Consider the following 21,031-nt stretch of genomic DNA (forward strand, 5'->3'; position numbering starts at 1 on the left):
TAAATGACAACTGTCCTCAAATTAGTTAACCCTTGGGTGATCTCTTCTGATTGGCTGAGTGAGGATCAAATGCTTCTTGACCTTACTGAGGTGCAGAAGGCTGGCCATAATGTTTGTCGAAATTACCAAAAATAGTCACTTGCCCTAGCAAGGGTTAAGCTCACTTTCAAAAGTCACTAAATCACTTTGCAAGGAACGTTATGGTTCCCTGTCCTCTAGTCATTGTGTCCAGCATTGTTCATAACTCATGAAGGTTAAGAGGTTGTGAAAAATGGTGGATGATAAAAGGTGTTCTCTCCCAATGGGAAGTGTATGTACTTTTGAAAGTACTATCCCTGAGAGGGGATCTTTTGGGGTTAAAATCACGTCTCTGAAACTCAAATTGGAACCTGATTACTGTGAGGATTATCCATTGAGTTCTTTGGAAAGTTTGTGAAAATGCTTGATCCACTACAGTCAACGACAATGACAAAGCAGACATGTTTTTATATTAATTTATTTCCATGGCATACACACACACATTGCAATCTTAAGTTCTTCAGAAAACCTGTACACAGAACAGTTGTAAAACAGTGCACAGACTGACATGGATAAATATATATCAGAGATTTAAAGAAATATACACAAGTGGTAATTGGCACTTTTGGGAGAGGCTTCATCACCAGCTATGCTTGTTTCCCATTCGTCAGGCAGACAATGAAAACAGGCACAAAGGGGTAGAAGTACAGATTTAACAGATAGAGTTTGTATTCAGCTACATTAAGAGTCCCAATAAAAAATATGCTAAGCCAGGGATCCAGCCCCTTAAGCCATTTATGATCACACATTTAAAAAAGAAAAAAATCAAACCTCTTAAAAAAATAACAGCCCCAGAAAGCCCACATTCCATTTAGCTTTGATTTAAATATAAAACTGGTGGTAAACTTAACACACACACACTTTAGTGCAATGAGCAACAAAGGAAGCTTCATTTGATAACATGCAGAATGATTTCTTTGAAGCATATTAAACACAAACGTCAAACGTCAACAGCAGGATACTTCAACTGAGAAACAGTGACACCCTCTGGTTGTAATCGGCACCACTTAGCTTTTGTCAAAAGAGCTGACCTGATGCACACATCACTGTTCAAATACACATGCTTTTATGAATGAATCTCTTTGGTGGCTTTTTCCCAATTTAAATCGTCCTTTATGATTGTTCTGTAATGCAAATGAGTTCAAAATGTTATAAAAACCTGGTCCTCAAAGCTTCAAATTAGTAATCTATTACTCATTTCTACATGGATTGTATCATCAACTGGCCTCATGCTTTCAGTTTTTCCTGTCATCTCCTGGTAGGAAGTAGGGGTTCTCATGGCCTTGAACCAGATAGGAGTACCGGGATGGATTTTTACCTTTGAATGTCTTCAATCCATCCGGATTGAGATCATATGATCCCGTCTGAAATGTCACCAAAAATCATGTTAGTGTGTTTCAGATGAAGGGACTACACATTCACAACATCCATTCAGAGCCACAAATCCATAAACAAATCACCATCTACTCCCGACTACCACCCAACCAACATGAGCTGAGCGCCTTTGAACCATCAATTACTAGTTTTATCTTATAGATTAAAGCACACTGCTTTCCACAACAATAGGAGCTCTCTCTCAGGAAGCTTCCCATCACCAAGAAAACTTCTCCACCGGGATTCTCACTCTAGCATGTTTAAATCATCAGCAAGACGCATCAAGGCAAATCAGAATCTAAAAGCAAAGCCATGCCTTACCTTTTTCCATCCGTTCTGCTTCGTTTGAAACCCCTAAAGCAACACACTGGGAGTCAGGCAAAGCAGGGAGCATGGGAGGGAACTATTTTCTAGCATTAAATGATATATTATTGGGTTAGAAGTGTGTAAAGGACTGATATTATGATCATTGAAAAATCTTGTCTTTCTCTTAAATGACACAGGATAATCGTGTGCCAAGTGAGCATGGATTTGTTGAATTGCAGGTTTATTGAACTCATGAGTCATGATATAAACTAAACTATATTTGATTGAGAAGCAGTGTAAAGGAGGTGTAAAGCACACACTGTAATGTAGTAACTAAACAGTATTATATTAGGCCTAAATATGTAGACGATTGTGTTTTTCATCAACAAGTCACCAAATCCATGTTAACAGGGTAAGTTAGTGGTTAATAAGCAAATGCAACCTGTATGCACGACGGTGGGGCCACACTAAAGAAACTTAAGGCTGATTTATTGAAAACATGTTATACAGGGATTAGTAGTAAGTAATTCAGTCAACACAGACCAGAGGAACAGCTGATGACTCACCAATCCATTGGTCTGATGCTTTTTGTCTTCCAGGAATCGAGTGCTGCCCTCTTCTGTCAGCTCTATGGACGGCGCTGCATCCCAGTTGGTGGTGGCCCGTGGGATGGGCGTGATGCCAGTGGGCCAGGGCTGGTTTACTTCGCCTGATGAATATGGACTGCTGCTGTGGTCTGGCTTGCTCTTTAAGCATCCCCTGCTGATGTGAGAAATGGAGACGGTAACATTTGCCTGTTTTTCGTTTCATTTCTTTTTTTTAATTTGAGAATAAAATGATGCACGAAACAAATATTGCTTCTATTCTCAAAACATGTTACATGTTAAACCTCTGCCCCATTGTTGTCAACGAATTATGAGAAAACAGTCTTGTTTATTATTTGAAACATTAATATTATGGTCATACAACCAATCATACTTCAATACTGAGAAGAAACTATTCCACCCTGAGTGCACTCTTTTCTCCTTTGAGTTATGTTTGCAAAACTCTAAAATTCCCAGCTGTTGTAGGAAACTACTGATTTTCAAAGCTGTAACTTTGTGTCCTGCTTAGTGAAATGTATTCACAGACAGTGTAGAGAAGACTCCAAGTATGAAATGAAATGTCAACTGATTTTTGGATAGTAAAAAAACATAAACTAAGACAACATTACCTCACAATAATTGTGCTATTTGTGTAAGTAGAAAAAAATATTACAGGGACATTTTTTGTTACTATCTTCAAGTTCTTTATAAGAAGACAATAAGAAACAACAAACCTCTACTTACCTTTTCAACATGAAGTTAGTCAGAACTCAACATTGAGACAATATTATATGCATCATCATTTTTTTAAAAGCGCTGAAACAACATTTTTATGCATTTCATATATCTTTGATATTCTCACCAGTAGAAGTATATTAGCAATGCCAGGACCATGATAAGAAGAACTCCTCCCAGGACACAGGAGATGACTACCACTGCCAGCAGAGCAGCTATCACACACACACACACACACACACACACACACACACACACACACACACACACACACACACACACACACACACACACACACACACACATAAAGACACATTCAGATTCTTGTAGTCACATTACTCCGATGCTGCTGCACCATTTATGCCTTCAAAACAGTGTTACTCACAATCATTGCAGTTAAAGCCAGCATATCCAAACGCACACCTGAGAGGCAAAACAGACCATACTTGTGTTTCAGCACTTCGCTATAGCATATTGAAGGAGGCAGACAATGAATCCACATGGGGGAGCTAACTTCACATCATCGTAATACCACATTCACACAATCAAACACCTGAATACACAAGATCACCACATAAACACAATTAAAAATGCCTACTCACGGTTGGCACATGTCTCCCACTGCCCTCTGCCCACTGGGACACGCTAGAAAGAGACACACAATCATTTAAATGTGCAAAATGTTTACAAAGACACTGAAACAAGAACACAACAAGCTACAGTTTCAGGCTCAGTTACAGACAGCTGATGGAGAAATTCAGAACGCCTGGCTGCACAGGCAATGAAAACATGAGCACAATGAGAGCCTCTTCTTATACAGGCGTCATGATGACGATACTCTGCCAATAAAAGAACATTATGTATCTCTTTGTAGCATGTTTCATGGGAAATGGTGTGAAAATATTTGTATAGATGCCTTATTCTTTATGAGCTCTTTATATAGATGATCTTCTTGTTCTCAGCCCTCCACTGGAGAGCAAAAAAAGTGGTTCTTCCATGTGTTTCCTGGGAAACAACCTATTTAAAAAGAAATACATTTGAGAGATAAATGAGTTAAGGGCCAAGGGTTGGCTTGGAGAAAGGGCTACAGCTCTTGACCTTGTCTCTGAGTTTTGCTCCCTGTTGTTTCTCCCCCTCATTCTCACACACAAGAATGTCACCAAGGAGGTTTGTAACAGTTCTTTTAAGTGTGGATCAGCTGGGAAAACGTCACTAGAACTTAGGCACTGTGGGTTATCAACTCATATGGTCTATATACTCTATGAGGCTTACATAGTAAAGTTACGACTGTATGTTCCGGTCTGCTTCTTGCTGAATAAATAATAATGTTACCTCTGCAGCTGGTATTTGAGTACATGATGGAGATGTAGCCGTCTTTACAGGAACAAACAGCCCTTCCTTTTGTATTTGTGCATGTTGTAGTGTCAGCCTCGCAAGGTAATGGCTCCTGCTCACACAAGTTTGATCCTAATACAGGCCATAAAAAAAGTGTGTTAGAAAAGCTCTTCTTTAAGCAATCAATTATAGGATAATGCACAATTTATACTCACCTGTAAATGTAGCACCAGTCAACAAGTCATTTGAGTTATTTATAGCTCCAGTAATCAATTTATCAACTGATTCTTGAGTGGTTTCAGTTTTTTGAAAAATGTTATTTACTGTTGCTTGCACACTTCCTTGCCTAGTGGATTATAGAATAACACCCATAAATTAATAACATACAATTGTAACATGGCATTATTTTCTATCTTGCAGAAAGAAAAAATACTCACTCAAGACGCACAACATCAGATCGTATATAACCAGGTTCTTTTTTGAGAGCTTTTCTGAGCTATAAAAGGATAAAAAAGATCAGCTTCAGACAATAAAAGACAAAAATATTGTTTTTTTTAATATGCTTCCTTAGCTCAAAACTTACAGCTGCTGATATACGAGCTGCTGTAGTCTGGAATATGGTTGAGGACCTGTTGCTCATTTCTTGTTTAAATGTTAAGGAGACGAGATGAAGCTGGCCTGGAAAAACTTGGGCTGAGTGAAAAAAGGGCAGCAATGAATAAAATAAGACCCAGACACAAAACTTCAAGAAATTAAATGTGTTATGTGTTATATTTTAACCTGGTTCACAGTTGCCATTCAGCAGGAAGCTACCAGAGAGACACTGGCAGGTGCCATTAAGACAGACACTTCCAAAGGGACATGGAACAGATGGACAAACTGAGGAGAGATAGAAAAGATTATTAACAATTTGAAATCAGATTGATTTTTTAAATGCAGTAACTTTGGGGGCAGAGAAAACATTGTGAACATAACAATGACATCATCCCTTTTATAGTTAAAGTGATGAGTTGCATTCAAATAACTTGTTTACAGATCCAGAAATCAAGAAGCAACACTGTATGTTTCTGGCTCCCAGGGCCAATTAAAGTCCAATATTACTTTTCTTCCTATTTTTTTTCTTATGGAAAAATCTTACTTCTTCGCTACTTAATGCTGCACAATGATTACCGGCTAGTCGCTAACCCTGTCTGATCGCTGTCTGGTGCTTTGCATGGGGAGTACAATGGAGCTCTGAGAAAATAGGCAGGACTAGGATGATCAATGACTTGATTACCAACTTTTTTTTTTTTTTACGTTAGAAGCCAATCAAGAATGAAATAAATGAAAGTATTTTTCAGGGTAAGCTGGTTCCTGTGACTGAAGGAAATAGTTACACTACTCATTTCTTTCATGAGTTTTTATTTATTTATTTTAAATTGAGGTGATTAATTACATTCTCTGCCATTGTGTTTCTTTAGTATAAAACCATCACACACCTAAAGCCTAATGGGCATTCAAACAAAAAAATAGATAAACGCAAAGAAAGTTACCAACCTACTACTGGACCCATGGTAGGACTGGAGGTGGCTGCAGTAGTTGGGTTTTTGGTGGTGGTATTTGCTGGTCTCTGGGTGGTTTCAGTGATGGTGGTATCAATGCTGTTGGTGGTGGCAGTTGATGTAATGGGGGAGTTTGGATTGGTGGCTATTGAAGTGGTGGAGGATGTTGAGGAGGTAAGGGAAGTTACAATGGGGATGGAGGTTGGAGTGGTGATTGGCACAGCAGTGGTAGTAGAAGTTGGAGTGGTTATAGAGCTTTGGGTGTTATTGGAGGTTGGAGTAGTGGTTGATATTGTAGTGGTGACAGAAGTGATAGTGTTGGGGGAAGTCAGAGTAGTGATGGTGGAGGTAGGAGTCATACTTGGGGTTGAAGTGGTGATGGTGGAGGTAGGAGACGTGGTTGAAGTTGGATTGGTGATGGAGGTTTGAGCGTTGGTGGGATTTAGAGATGTAGTGGAGGCTGAAGTAGTAATTGGGGAGGTTGGAGTGTTGGTAGAGGATGGTGTAGTGATTGAATGTGGAATGGTTATGGAGGTAGGAGTGATGGTTGAATTTAGAGTGGTGGTGGAGATTGGAGGATTGGTGGAGTTTAGAGTTGTGGCGGAGATTGGAGGGCTGGTGAAGTTTATACTGGTAGTGGAGGTTGGAGGGGTGGTGGAGTTTAGAGTGGTGGTGAAGATATGAGGGGTGGTGGAGTTTAGAGTGGTGGCGGAGGTCGGAGGAGTGGTGGAGTTTAGAGTGGTGGCAGAGGTTGGAGGGGTGGTGGAGGAGATTGGAGGGGTGGTGGAGTTTAGAGTGGTGGCAGAGGTTGGAGGGGTGGTGGAGTTTAGAGTGGTGGCAGAGGTTTGAGGGGTGCTAGAGTTTAGAGTGGCGGAGGTTTGAGGGGTGCTGGAGTTTAGAGTGGTGACGGAGGTTGGAGGGGTGGTGGAGTTTAGAGTGGTGACGGAGGTTGGAGGGGTGGTGGAGTTTAGAGTGGTGACGGAGGTTGGAGGGGTGGTGGAGTTTAGAGTGGTGACGGAGGTTGGAGGGGTGGTGGAGTTTAGAGTGGTGACGGAGGTTGGAGGGGTGGTGGAGTTTAGAGTGGTGACGGAGGTTGGAGGGGTGGTGGAGTTTAGAGTGGCAGCGGAGGTTTGAGGGGTGCTGGAGTTTAGAGTGGTGGCGGAGGTTGGAGGGGTGCTAGAGTTTAGAGTGGCAGCGGAGGTTTGAGGGGTGCTGGAGTTTAGAGTGGTGGCGGAGGTTGGAGGGGTGGTGGAGTTTAGAGTGGTGACGGAGGTTGGAGGGGTGGTGGAGTTTAGAGTGGTGACGGAGGTTGGAGGGGTGGTGGAGTTTAGAGTGGTGACGGAGGTTGGAGGGGTGGTGGAGTTTAGAGTGGTGACGGAGGTTGGAGGGGTGGTGGAGTTCAGAGTGGTGGCGGAGGTTGGAGGGGTGCTAGAGTTTAGAGTGGCAGCGGAGGTTTGAGGGGTGCTGGAGTTTAAAGTGGTGGTGGAGTTTAAAGCTGTTTCAGAGGTTGGAGGGATACTGGAGTTTAGAGTGGTAGCGAAGGTTGGAGGGGTAGTGAAGTTTACATTGGTAGTGGACGATGGAGGGGTGGTGGAGTTTGGATTGGTAGTGGAGGATGGAGGGGTGGTGGAGTTGAAAGTTGTGGTGGAGGTTGGAGGGTTGGTGGAGTTTATAGTGGTACTGGAGGCTGGAGGGGTGGTGGAGTTTAGAGTGGTACCAGAGGTTGGAGTGATGGTGGAGTTTAGAGTGGTAACAGAGGCTGGAGATGTGGTGGAGTTTAGAATTGTGGTGGAGGTTGAAGGGGTGGTGGAGCTGAGAGTGATGGCGGACGTTGAAGTGGTGGTGGATGAGGGTGTTTCAGTTGGCTTGGTTGTAGTACTTGTTTCTGCGGTGTTGCCAGTCACTGTAACAAATAAATAACATGTAGGATCAATTAAACAGCACACGAACAAAGAACAAAGCCAACACCATTGTATAAAAAGTGTTGACATACAGCACAAGTTGTTTTTTTAAAAGCATACCTTTAGTAAAATTACATAGAGCTGCCTTTACTCGTGATCCAAATTCAATTCCTTCTCACCTGTATGTTAATGTAAATGATTTTATAAGAACACACACAGCAACACTTATTAGGCATAGTCCTACCTCTTGGGGTGTTTGTTGAGGGAATAAGGGTGGTGGTATTTCCAGTGGGGGAAGCGGTGCTACTGCCTGGGGAGGTGTTTGGAAGGATAGAGCTGGAGTTTGTAGTGGAGGTGGGTGAAACAGGTGGGGATCCAGTGACAGTGGAGGATGAGGGTGTGGTGGAGGATGTAGGAATCTCAGGAGAGGTGTTAGCAGAGTTTGTTACAGCAGTTGTCGACATATCATCCATTACAGTACTGATTACTGTTGTGCTGTTGCTGGTTTGTGTGATCATTGGAGTTGGAATTGCCGTGGAGCTCAGCTTTGATGTGGCTGTAAATGAGGTTGTGTTGTAGTTGACCTGTGTAGTTGACGTGATTGTTGTTGTGTTGGCTACAGTTTCTGTGGTTTGTGTCATTGTTGTTGCAACATTGCTTGTGCTTGTTTTCGGTTTCGTTGTTGTAGTGCCATTGCTGGTTTGTGTCCAGGTCTGTGTTATTGTAGTCTTACCATTGGTGCTGTTTGTCATTGGCTCACTTGTGGCTGTGTCATTTCTGGTCAGCGTGTGATCTAGAGTGGGTGTGGTGGTTGTATAAGAAGTCTTACTGGTGTTGGTGGGTTGGCTTGTATGTTGACTTGTTCTAGCATTGGTAGGAGCTGATGGAGAGGCATTTGGGCTTTCTGTAGTGGAGTGACTGTCCTTGGTCAAAGGGCTCTGAACCCCAGCTGTTGTCATGGACTTGGTGCTTGGTTGGGAGAAGGTTGTGTCTCTATTGGTTGGTCCCATAGTGGATTCTGTCATAACATTTTCTACAGTTGTTGTAGAAACTGAAGCTGTGACATCCACATTGGATGAGGCTGGTAAACTTGTATAACTGCTGATTGTGGGTTTGCTGCTTGGATTTGAGCTTGCAGCTTTTGTAAAGTGAGTAGTTGAATCTGCTGTTGTCATTCCTAAAGTAAAAACAAAAGCATAAAAAAGCTCAGCTTCTTAGAGTGACACAGACAAGACAACTGTCCAGAAAAAAGGGCTGAAAGCAGAATAAATTCATTTCCTACGAATAACTTTTACCATCAGGATAATATAAAATATGGATATATGGATATATATAATACATGGAACAACAATTTTCCCTCCCTGCATTTATTTTTCACTATTTCTGGGTAGTGTAAAATGTAAACACAATAATGCCATAATATAACCATACCGCTGCAAATGTGCCTATTTATCAAACGGACGACAACAACAACAACTTAAGCATTTACTGAATCATTGAAATTAAATGAACGTACTGTGAGTCTCTCCTCTACTTTGCCCTCAATTAATTGATAATGGAGCATGCTGACTATAATACTCTAAGATGAGCAGAGCTAGATGTGAACTTCTATAAGGGAGTGCGAGACCTCCACTGAGGCCAATAGTCTAGTCTTCTATGATGTGCAAATCTGCAAGAGAAACCAATTTATAAGTATGAAATTTAAAAAAACATCAAGATTTGGTGCATCATTTGCAATCTGAAGTTCATTTATAGTGAAAGCATCACAATTATCAGCTGTCATTTATTATGTACTCATAATTGTAATGACAGCCTTCTGCACACACATTTTTTAAAAGAAAGCAACAATAATTTACATAAATGGTCAGCTTGTCAGAGCAAACCTTTTTCACTATAATGTTAACATGTTGATTTATGCTATATAATCATGAAAGGCCTGGGAATTGATAGAGTATTCTTTGGAGGCAGGCTCAAATGGACACTTGAGGAAATGCAGTTTTTAGCATTTTAGCATTGGCTTCACATTTCAACTACAGACCATGACCTCACCACTTGGTTAGGCCATGGTCTGTAGTTGAAATGTGAAGGATGTAAGGATGTAAATTTGTCTCCATAGAGGGCATGGGCAACTTGGTTGTGTCTAACATAAACCTTTAACTTTGTGTTAAGCTGTGACTCAGCAGATACGCATTACTATTAAGTGACGCCTGTTTACAATGCCAAGACGTGTCACAAGTGCTGCAAACTTCATTTGACCCTTTTAAAGGAGTGTTGCCTGCTATGTGTTCAGTGTGTTGTCGTGACACCTGTTCCCATTTAGCCTGCTCCCACTCTCCCCTTTGTGTTTAATGGGGGAACAGAGTAAGCCAGAGGGCAGCTTGAGGAGCGGTACAAACTGTAGGAGGTCTTTGATTATAGCATAGCCTGTTTACCTCAGCTTCTCATCTGCATGCATTGAATAATTACATTCAAAGCCCCCTTTCAAGTTGGCTATACAGCCAACATACTACCAAGAAATGGGTGTGTGTGTGTGTACCCTTCTTAAACAGTTTATTTTCCAATAATTATTTTCAAAACACAGGGAAGCAAAGAGATAATCAGGATTAATATCAGATCGTAAATGAAATGTGATTATTTTCTCTGTGCAAAGGCCCTCTGTCAACTAATGTCTTTATCACTTGGTAACCAAGAGTCTTTTATAGATGAAACACAACAGGCTGCATTTACACAGTGACAGCCACCTTTTATGGATATGATGTACTACATGTACACAAATACACACCCATTCCTAGTCCTTCAAATACATGTATAAGTGGAGTGAAATAAACATTAACCAATCTATGAGTACAAATGAGGATGTAACAAAAAGTGTGGAACACACATATAGTGTCTTTTTTTAAATTTTTAAAGCTTAGTAAGTTTTAGAGTGGCACATTTTGCAGGGCTCGATATGTACAGCAACACAGTACATCATATTGTTCATACCTGTAAGACATACATTTATCAATTTGTTACTGACACATCTATATTCATTCATTAATTTTACTTAATTACAAGACATTAATACTATAGCAAACCTCTTAAATCACATCCAGTCGATAACCTTTGTTAAATTCTTTGTGAGTTTCCTCTGAGTACAGTATCAGTTTCAAGGTCTTTTCTGTTTCTGTAACACTTTTCATTGTGCACCTCATTCCAGTATAGTTTACATTTTACAATCACAACGGTCAATGATTTATCTTGTGGTAAATAACAAGCCAATGCATTTCAGCCATTTTTCAAATGCCTAATGCTTTATGAAAACTGGGCATCCAGTTTCAATTGAACCACAGCCCTTTGATTAGTCATGTGTCCTTGACTTTCCACACCAAATCTAAGCTCAATGCCAAGGTCAGAGCCATTGGGTAGATATGTGCACTAGAATAGAGGATAGTTAAGAAATACAGTTTTAAACATCAATCAAAAATAAAGTTTACAGTTTTAAAAAAAATAGAGTAATACTGATTTTGATGAGTGTGTGTGGACTCAACCTCTGTCTAAGAGCCTTATCAGTTCTTTGTGTGTTCAGTGAAACCACTTTCTTACCAGTGCCTGTTATCTCCACATAAGTAACAGAGAGGAAGGAAAGTTTATGGCATCTCATGTGTCTTTCACTATGATACGCTTACGCTGTAGACTCTGGGTTTTTTCTAAGTGTATTACACATACAGAGAATGTGATCTGATCATGGAAAGTTTCTGAAGCTGAGACGTTGAAAATTTCCTATTCAAATGTATTTCTGACCAGTTATAAGTCAGCCAAATACAAATATTGTGAGAAGGTTTGGTCCCTACCATAAAAACACCGTCCATTTATTGAAAAGAGGAAGTGATTGAACAGAGGGGAACTCATGGACAAGAATTTGAGTTTGCATGGCTTAACACAAACAATCAGTGTTCTACCTCCACTGATACTCAGTCATAATTTACTTACCACTGAATAAGTTATTCTCTAGTTATAGGATCATGGAAATGTAAGTACATCAGATGTGTCGAGTGTGTGACGCCATTGCTAAAGACTGTTACAACAATAGCGGCAACAATGTATGACTAAACTTCTCCAACATCACCACAAACCAAAGAATCTCTTCAACCTCATGTTGGGACCCCAACGCCCAAATGATAGTTAATTAGTGTAATACATTTAAAACAGTGGGGTAATTAAGAGCCCACTGTGCCTTGCATGTCTAACATGGAGCCTTGTCTTTAAGGATTTAACCTACAGCCGGATAATCCCCTGCAGACACAAAAGAGATGACCGGGTCAGGCAGGGTGACAAGTGGGTCTAAGGTCGGCCTGCAAATGCACACTCAGGAGGATGTGGACCAGAAAGGTCCGGCTTTACTCCAACTCTAGTATGAATGCCTTCTATTCAATCGATTGCAAGCTGCCACACCTCTCAAACTCCACCTAATCCTTTATTTCTCGAAATAAAATAAAGTCAAACAAACGGAATGGGTTGCCATATAGATGTGATCGCAGCAGTTGAAACTTTGCGTCACTTCAAATCACTGACAGTAACAGAAACAAAGAGACAGACTTTAGGCTTGTGTTTCACTTCAGGGGATTTTCTATTCATGCGACACAATAGCGCTCCTGTGAAGTACCTGCTCATAGACTGACTGTCAGATCCAGTTCCCCCAACATACGTCCTCTACTACCTGTCCCCAGTGCCACTCCTTGTCAAGCTCTCCTTGTCTGAATTGATGATTCACAGAGCTGCAGACACACACTTTCCATGTTTTTTTAACGTTGCCTTGAAAATGTTCTGAATATTTTTTCGATTGGTGAAAAGTGTGTTTTTGAGATATTTTTAGGGTAAGTCTATCATGCAGCATGAAGGACCTGCCTGACTAAAGAGTGCACACAGAGAAAAAGAAGAAGAGAACTACAATTTTAAGACCTCAGAGCCAGGAAGAGCCGGAGGCCAAAAGGCAGCGTCTCATTAGGGGGACAGAGAAGTCATGTGGAGAGTCGACCTAAAAGTGTGTGTTGTGTGCATTTGTGTCTGTTCTGCTCGATTTTCAAAACTCATTTACGACGTCTAAAAGAAGCTGATCAAAGTCAACAAAGGCATCCTGGATCCTACTACACATCAGAAGCAATAACTAGTGCGACTGTGGTGCCCACGCCAGCTAATGAGAGTGGAGATTTCTAACTCAACTGTTTTACGCCATCTCTGTTCAAAGCTGTTAAAAGGTGCCCATTCCTGCTTTATAACACCAACAGATACACAGAGGTCAGTTTGTTTCTGCACACACTGCTAAGGGGTCTAAGCGCTGCCATCGAAGCTCACATCTGAGGCCAGGTCACCAGGACAGATTGCACATTACCACCAGGAAGCTTTTTATTACATCAACCGAAGACCGTCATCCTGCTGAGAGCCATTTTTTAACAGGACAGATTATACGAAACACAGAGTATTTTTAGACTTCTCAATAGATTATAAACTATTAAGTTAGCCAACAGTGAGTTTTGTAATCTGATCAATCATTACTAAAACAATGATGTGTGTTATTGCAAATGAGGAAAAACAGTCACTAAAACTTCCTGCCCTGTAAAGACTTCGCTTTTTTTTTTCAATGTGGATATTAAAACACTTTATCACAAAGACTTGATGTATGACACACATGTGCAACCTGAAAGCTAAGGCCAGAGTTATTTCTAGATTCCTTGTTTCACAATGTCACAGATACACTGAGGCAGCGTCACAGGCAGACAGAGAAGAGCTCCTACACTGTAAGTCGTAGGTAACAGATGGCTCCCCAGTGCAGTGCTCACTCACAAGCCTGTGCATATATCATATCCAATTAAAGCTCCGCCAGCACATGCTTTCCAATTACAGAGGGAGATTTACTGGCCTGCAGCAGGTCTAATCTGACAGGATACTGCAGGGACGCCGCATCCGAGGGAAGAAGGACACAAGAGAGAACAGCAACAAGTGTGGATGTAAAAACGATATGCGAACAGCAGGTGAGGGCGCATCAGATGAGGATCAATTATCAACATTAAACGGAGACAAACAAACTGAAACTGAGCTCCTTAAGTCCTCCGCACACTGATAGGAGAATAATCACACACAGTAACTCTGTTGCTGTGGCCTCACTATGTATTAACTAGCTTTGATAATATGCTATTAGGTATTTCAGCTTTTTCTTGCAATGCCCAAAATCTCCAAGTGCAACATCTTAACTGTGACAATTTGCAGTTTCTGATTGGACTTTTTGTAGATTAACTCAAGAAAGACACAGATAAATATACACATTGTACGTTGCCATTACAACATAGTGCAAAATTGTTTTTTTGCGGCAGCCCAATTTAGATATTTGTATCCGTTGTTTTGGTTCATTGATTGTAATTTACATTTAGGCTTACTTTGAACTTTTTACAGATATAAGAAGAACTATAGAAAACTCTCCAGGAAGTTTAATCGCAGTCAAAAAAAAAACAATACCCAAACACGCACAGGCTGACCTTTTCTATTGTAGCGTTAACAGGGCAATGAATCATTTTATAAGGAAAATAAAGCCTGGATGAATTGATAATAAAGATCTGTTAGTTCTAGCCATTAAAAGAAGTCTGAGTCATTTACATTCCTTCAATGGTGTGTTAACTCATGTGCAGTACTCACATGCTCTGGTAATGACCGAGCAAAGACCATGCAGGGAAACATGACAGATGTTGAGGAGACATAAACTACATGTGGTTAAACGAGGGCAAAGCGGAGGGAGAGGAAGAAGGCCATTTAACGTGCTCCTGTCCTGCTCCTGAAGATTTCTTTTAGAAGGCAAAAGAAAATGTGGCGCCAGACTCGTTTGAGGAAGATCGTGACCCTTTAGGAGGTCTTTTCATCTGGACCGCTTTACTGCTACTTCAGACACACTCAGTCATGCCCCCCTCCACAAGTCTTCCTCTAGCTCTGTGTAGACACATGACATGGGGGAATAGCCTGCAGGCTTGCATGGAGGCTCTAGCACCAGACTGACTCTTTGTATATGGCGACCTTGAATCACAGAGTCACACCTCAGGTCAAAATAATAAAAAGGGTGAATAATGGATAAGAGCAAGCCTGTACAGTGAAGAGTTCATCACAATTCTGTGAAACAGCTTCACACTGTTAGCAGGGTTCACAGATAATCACAGAGAGCAATCTATGTGTTTGTGGAGACTGCTTTAACCAATGCCTACTGACCAGCAGGCATCTGTGCTTCCCAAGAGGGCTTTGAGTCACACTGACGGAGCAGTGAGTCAGAGTTTAAAGTATTTAAGGAGGAACCCCCAACCCCCCCATGAATGAGCAGAAAAGAAGTGCAAAGAATAAGGAAAGAGGTTTCATCAGTAAGTTGAATAAATGGAATAAGCCATGTCAGATGTACAGGCTTCACAATCGTAGCTCAGTAATAAACAGCCTAACATAATGTTGATATTTCAAGATGAAAACTATCTTCTGCAGTTGCATTTGAAACTGTGTGTAAGTGTAAAGTAAAAGACAATACACTATTTAATTTACTATAATAACTGAATAAATTGTAATCTGCCTATTTAGGATTTTCTGCCATACTCACTAAATAGATACAATACATAAAATACATATATAATGATCTTCTTATACTTGATGTAAAATGTAAACTAACAATAGTAGACTTTTAGATTGTAGTCACACTTACTGCAGCCCAACCTTGCATCAGTAACGTGCATTTCACATCATAATGATATTAAATGTGACACATTTTCTCCACTTTACAGCTACCTCAGTTTCATTTTGGTAATACTTCAGTAACATATTGACAAAAGTAGTCTGTTAGGGTAACACTACTGATTTTATGTCTTCAACACTGCTCACTTTATATTAGGGCAATACATAAGAATGACATATGTGCGAACATCAACGAAACAGCAAAACAAACTCTCATTTTCCGAGTGCTCTTCTCAATATGAAGCAGCCTTGATCGAGAAGTATAAAGTTTCACAGTTTTGCATAATAACAAAATTTAACCAAACTTACCACTGACGACATCAGCCAGCAGAAATACGACATACAGATGAAATAAAAACATGTTTCCAGTCCCCTGTGCGACTTTATAAAAATCGGTTCGTCGGACCAGCCTGTAAAAAGAAAAAAGAAAAAAAAAAGAAAGAAAAATCCGTGTGCCACCGGTGTAACGGTGAATCTAACGGAACTGAACAGATGCTTTTCCCCTGGGGGTGTACTGTACACTCACTGCCTGCTACAGGTGGCTCAGACTGCAAGCTGCAGACTCTGACAGCATTAAAAGCTTTAGTCCCTCCACTGATTGGTTGACTGTCCTGTCACTCATCATTACTTAACTGTAGCTGCAGCACGAGCCTGCCTCCACCAATGAACTAGTGCTTTAACTGTTTACCTGTCAGCCTAACCTTTTTTCATTACGGAGAAAAGAATACTGTACCGTGCAATAAAAGAGAAAAGGCTGCAGTTAGCATTACATAACCAAGTTATTCCTAATTATATTGAAAACAAAGCCCTATAGTTTAAAAAGAGATGCCTTTCTTGTCATTATTTCGAGAGGAGACTGAAGTCTCCTCTTGAAATAATAATAATAAAAAAAAACTAATTCAGAGTGGAGACATGATAAATCCTTTACAGTCCCATCCTTTTTCCTTCATGTTGTTATTGTGGACTTCTTAATGGGCTGGCAACGTTTCAGACTAAATAGGCTTTGTTAAAAAACGAGGGGAAAAAACATCCCCTTAAAACCATTTTTGCTATATTTTCAGTGGTTAAATTACTTTAGAGGCAATCTCATGCACTTTCTGACTGACCTGGTTTTTCCTTCCACTCCAGGTGGATGCTTGCAAGTTCAGTTATAAAAATCCCAAACTACTTCCTCTTACTCTATCCATCTAGATGTGTAACTTTTGATTATGCCTTTGAGGAAAATGAAATCTGAAAACTAAAACTTGTTATCTATCCTAAAGAAAATCTACCTACTCTTCCAGTAATTAAAGTTTCAAGGGAGATGCAAAAAAATGCAACAACAACTTTATTTCTATAATTTTAAAGAGGACATATTATCCCCTTTTCCAACAGATCCCTGTGGTCTAAATTAAACATCTGTGCTGTGCTTTGGGAAAAAAAAAAAAAAAAAACATGAATCAAGCACCAGAGGAAGTTTGTTCTCTCTCAGAACGCTCTGTTTTGGTGTGTGTCTCTTTAAATGCATCAAGTTCTGTTGATGATGATGATGATGATGATGATGGCAATCATGATGGTTTTGTTTGATATAGGACGTTTTTAAAGGTTAAAGGTTTTAGGAGGTTTCTATACTGATTAGAACTCAGTATATGTTTTGCCTCTGTGAAGTGCCTGTCATAACCTATGAGTCCAATCAGATTTAAAACTTTTTTCACTTTTTGACATGCTTTTCCTCTTTTCTAGATCCTTGGTTGTGTTGTACTCACTCTCTGATGTACATCATTTTGAATAAAAGAATCTGCTAAATGAATTGTAGATGTGTAGTAGAACCTCATTGGATAACAGCTCTGGGCTTTACCTTTGAATTAACCATTTAGCAGTTTGTAAATTACTATCCATCCGCTGTCACCGTGGAAGTGGTGATTCTTTACCAATCAATGGACTGCAGTGTTTAGATCCACCTTTTAAGTTCGGATCGATATACTTGGCACCCCAACAGAAGGGTACCAAAAAGTAAGACGGAACAGGTCTGAAATTTGGGGATCTTTCCCGAAACGCCACAAAATGCGAGACAAACTGAACTGAAATTGACATTTGTAGTGGAAAAATACAATTTGATACTGTCTGCACAAAATGTAACCGTTTCACCGGTGCTTTATATTGAGATACAGATGAGATCAGATGAGTGAACTTTGTTCTCAACATACAGTACTTCAACTCCCTGTTTTCTTATCAACAACCTTGACTCCTTTTTCTTCAAACAACTCCAGTTTCGATTCAGATAACAACTCGTGAAGTCATTGCTGCAGGAAAGACTAGACAGGGATGGTATCTCAGAATATTATAGAAGACCAATCACAGAGATGCAATGAAACATTTTATGAAAATGTACAACTCTAGTTTAAGAGTATAAAGCTTCAGCGCAAACGGGATTGTCCGGGATTCTGCGAGGCACTCACTTGATGTGACTTTGTATGATGCCCCTTTCTGCAGAAAGTTACTCTATGCAATAAAACACCCAGAGACAAAAGACTTTGCTTTCAGATCTTCATTCAAACAGAAAAATCCACGACACATTTCACATGTTGAACAAAAGCAAACCGATGTAAATACGGAAATAGGATGTTTATTGAATGATGAAATCAAGCCTAAAACTCTGGCATATTGAATTACTGAAAAAACCTGGTTGAAGACCCAGAGTACATCTGTGAACTATAGGAAGAAAATAAAAACAAATTCATTATTACAAGCTGTTTTGATTAAAATATTGATTTTCTTGACTGATTACTTTGTTAACCTAAAAAATAGGATAAGTCCCATTATTTTAAATATATATTGTACGTCTACACATCCATTTAAAAAAAAGGAACATACATATGCACCTTTATTGAGTCGCATTTAATCTATTACAGAAATTGATCAATAGTCAAGGAAGTATTTCATTTCTGTCTGTCTGTATAACACAATGGTTTATCATTTAACTAAGGAGGGGACATTTTCTTGACATATTAACAGTAATAGTTAAATTCTTCCCGCAAACTTCAAACATGTTTATGAAGGCAAATATTCCAACTGTTAACCATGTTGCCATAGCACAGCTTTTATGGTTCTGCTCTGGGACACTCCTTCATAGAAGACAAAACAAATGTCCAACATGCATATAAATAAGCGCATACACCTTTCTGACCTCACTCTTATCTCATGTAAATACTCGGTGACATTGCAACATATTTCAATACCTGTTGTTGATTCTCAGCCTGGCAACCACCAGGATTATTTCCAGAGGCTCTTTCAGTGTTGACACAAGCTGCTTTCACATCAGAACTGGAATTGTGCCATTCTTAATATTGTACAAGGTTGTACAAGGTCATTTTATAGATTGAGTTTCATTTTCTGGTGTCGATGGATTTTGGGTGGTTGGGTAGCAAGGCTACCAATGTGTAGTAGTATTTCTGGCTAAATTTTAGAGTCAAAAAGCCAATAGCTTTCAATACCAATGATGGGTTTTATCTTTACCATGTTCACAATCTTAGTTTGTGTTAGAATGCTCACTACTGTTAAAATTAATGTGCCAATAAGGCTGAGGTGGATTAGCCGTAAAACCGAAGTATGATGACTTTTTTTGGGGGGGGCTATGTTACATTAAGTTGAAAAGTGGAAAGGGGGACACTGCCTACTGAACATATGCATACCAAATCTTCTGGCACTCGATCCAATTCTTTTGAGACATTTCATAAAGAACCACAAATGTGAACCTCAAGGTAGCACCAAATGGTGAGAAGAAGTGAGATCATCTGTGTTGAGTCATTGTTGACTTATTTCAGTCTGGGTGGTCAACTATCTGGCTCACAGAACAATTCTGCCTATCCTTAGAGGCAAAGAGGAAAGGTGGAAAGGTTGAGAAAGGTGGAAAAAAAAACCCCCACACACTTATTTGCATTCTTTTTTGATTAATGTCACGAATGACTCATAAAAAAGCATCATAACTCCCTCCTCTTTTTTATTGCTGGTTTTTCTTATTCACTGCCTCTGTGTGTACACGGTCAAATATGCTGCCTCTACCCAGCTTTGAAGATAAGAACTTGATGCACACCATCATGCATCACACTCTCTCATCAACTCTGTCAACAGACCTGTGAGCTCTGGAAGGCACCAGGAGTCAGAGAAACAAACTCACTGTTTACTAGGGTTAAGTGAGTGTCTGTTATAGTGTATCACGCCAAGGCATTTCTTAGACATTCAGCTCAGGAAATAATATGGCGTGTACTGTTTTACAGTCTCAATCAGAGCTTCCTTCTGAACAGCCCAAAAATACTCCAGCTCCAGTTTTTATAGCCCGATTTGTCATTGTCAAGTAAACACTGAGTAAAGCTCCTATCAGTTTTGACTCATAATGATACAAGGCAAGCCCATATTGGAAAAGAATGGTGGCAATGTTAAAATCCTATTACATGGGAAATGAAATCACTAATTAACAGAATAAGGAAGGGATTGTCGTTGAATCACAGGTTTAAGGTGTGTACTAAAGTGCAGAGAAGAGTTACATGTTCACGTTTACAAAACATATGTAGATGTGACGGGAAAGAAAACTTTGCTTTTTCATTTAAGGAAGTGATTTATTTCCCCACACAGGTGATGAATGGAGACACGAACAAGCATACGAACAAAGTTGAAGGTCATTTAGCTGGACAGAGAAGGTTGACTGTAGCCATGAGGGCTTCCCTGGTTAGAATAGGGATGTGGTTCATAAATTTTATGTGGACCTTTGTCTATAGAGGTCTGTTTTTGTATTACTTAAATGGAACACTAGTACATAACTGTTATGTTTTATTATGTTTTATTTCATTATATATTGTTATAGTATTTTCTGTGAATGTTATGTTGCAGTGCTATGGCGATGCTGGGGTTACGTTCAGGTGGCTGTAATGGTAAAGCTCCTCGTATCAGAAGGAATATCATGGTGAAATAAGAGAAATCGTAAAAATTAAGTTCTCTTATAAAACCTTTTGACAGTGAACTTTTTGTATACAAATTAAAGGGACATTGTACGCTAACAGTTGGTGCTCTGGTGTACGTGATGGCAATGCACACAGGACTTTAGCGAGTGTTTCTTGCAGTTTGTTTGGGAGTAGTAGAACATTGGGGAAATAAAATACTTGGGTGTTGGAATAAAAAATACTGACACACCACAAGTAGATGATAAATACATTGATTCATTCCTTCCAGCGGTTTGCTTACATAACCAGAAGTCCATCTTTAAAGAAATCATGACAAGACTAATGGCAGTGGTGTACTGGGGGCTGATGTGGTTAATTTGGAGACATCGTAAACCATGCAATCTATTAAACTTCAATCTTACATAAGTAAGACTTGGTCTATTTCTTTTGATCCCTAAAGGAGCTTTGCATGTTTTAATTGAGTAGCACAAATATTCCTAATGCCAACTTCACATTGTTAGAAATGT

At 39.9% G+C, this 21,031-nt stretch overlaps 1 protein-coding gene across 1 annotated transcript; it reads right to left on the minus strand.

Annotated features, from left to right (window-relative positions):
• Positions 1 to 480: 480 nt before the first annotated feature.
• LOC306837691 (uncharacterized protein) lies at positions 481 to 16,121 on the minus strand. The gene is made up of 14 exons (XM_079365437.1): positions 15,898 to 16,121; positions 8,099 to 9,031; positions 6,315 to 7,856; positions 5,193 to 5,291; positions 4,996 to 5,105; positions 4,850 to 4,908; positions 4,628 to 4,758; positions 4,410 to 4,544; positions 3,680 to 3,722; positions 3,463 to 3,500; positions 3,205 to 3,292; positions 2,325 to 2,520; positions 1,774 to 1,806; positions 481 to 1,442 (listed from the first exon to the last, which is right to left on the minus strand). Exons 1-14 carry the CDS (start codon positions 15,947 to 15,949, stop codon positions 1,314 to 1,316), a joined length of 3,588 nt encoding a protein of 1,195 aa, XP_079221563.1. The 5' UTR covers positions 15,950 to 16,121; the 3' UTR covers positions 481 to 1,313.
• Between the last annotated feature and the right edge of the window lie 4,910 nt (positions 16,122 to 21,031).

The sequence above is a fragment of the Symphodus melops genome (assembly GCF_947650265.1).
Source record: "Symphodus melops genome assembly, chromosome: 17".
NCBI classification, from domain to species: Eukaryota; Metazoa; Chordata; class Actinopteri; order Labriformes; family Labridae; genus Symphodus; species Symphodus melops.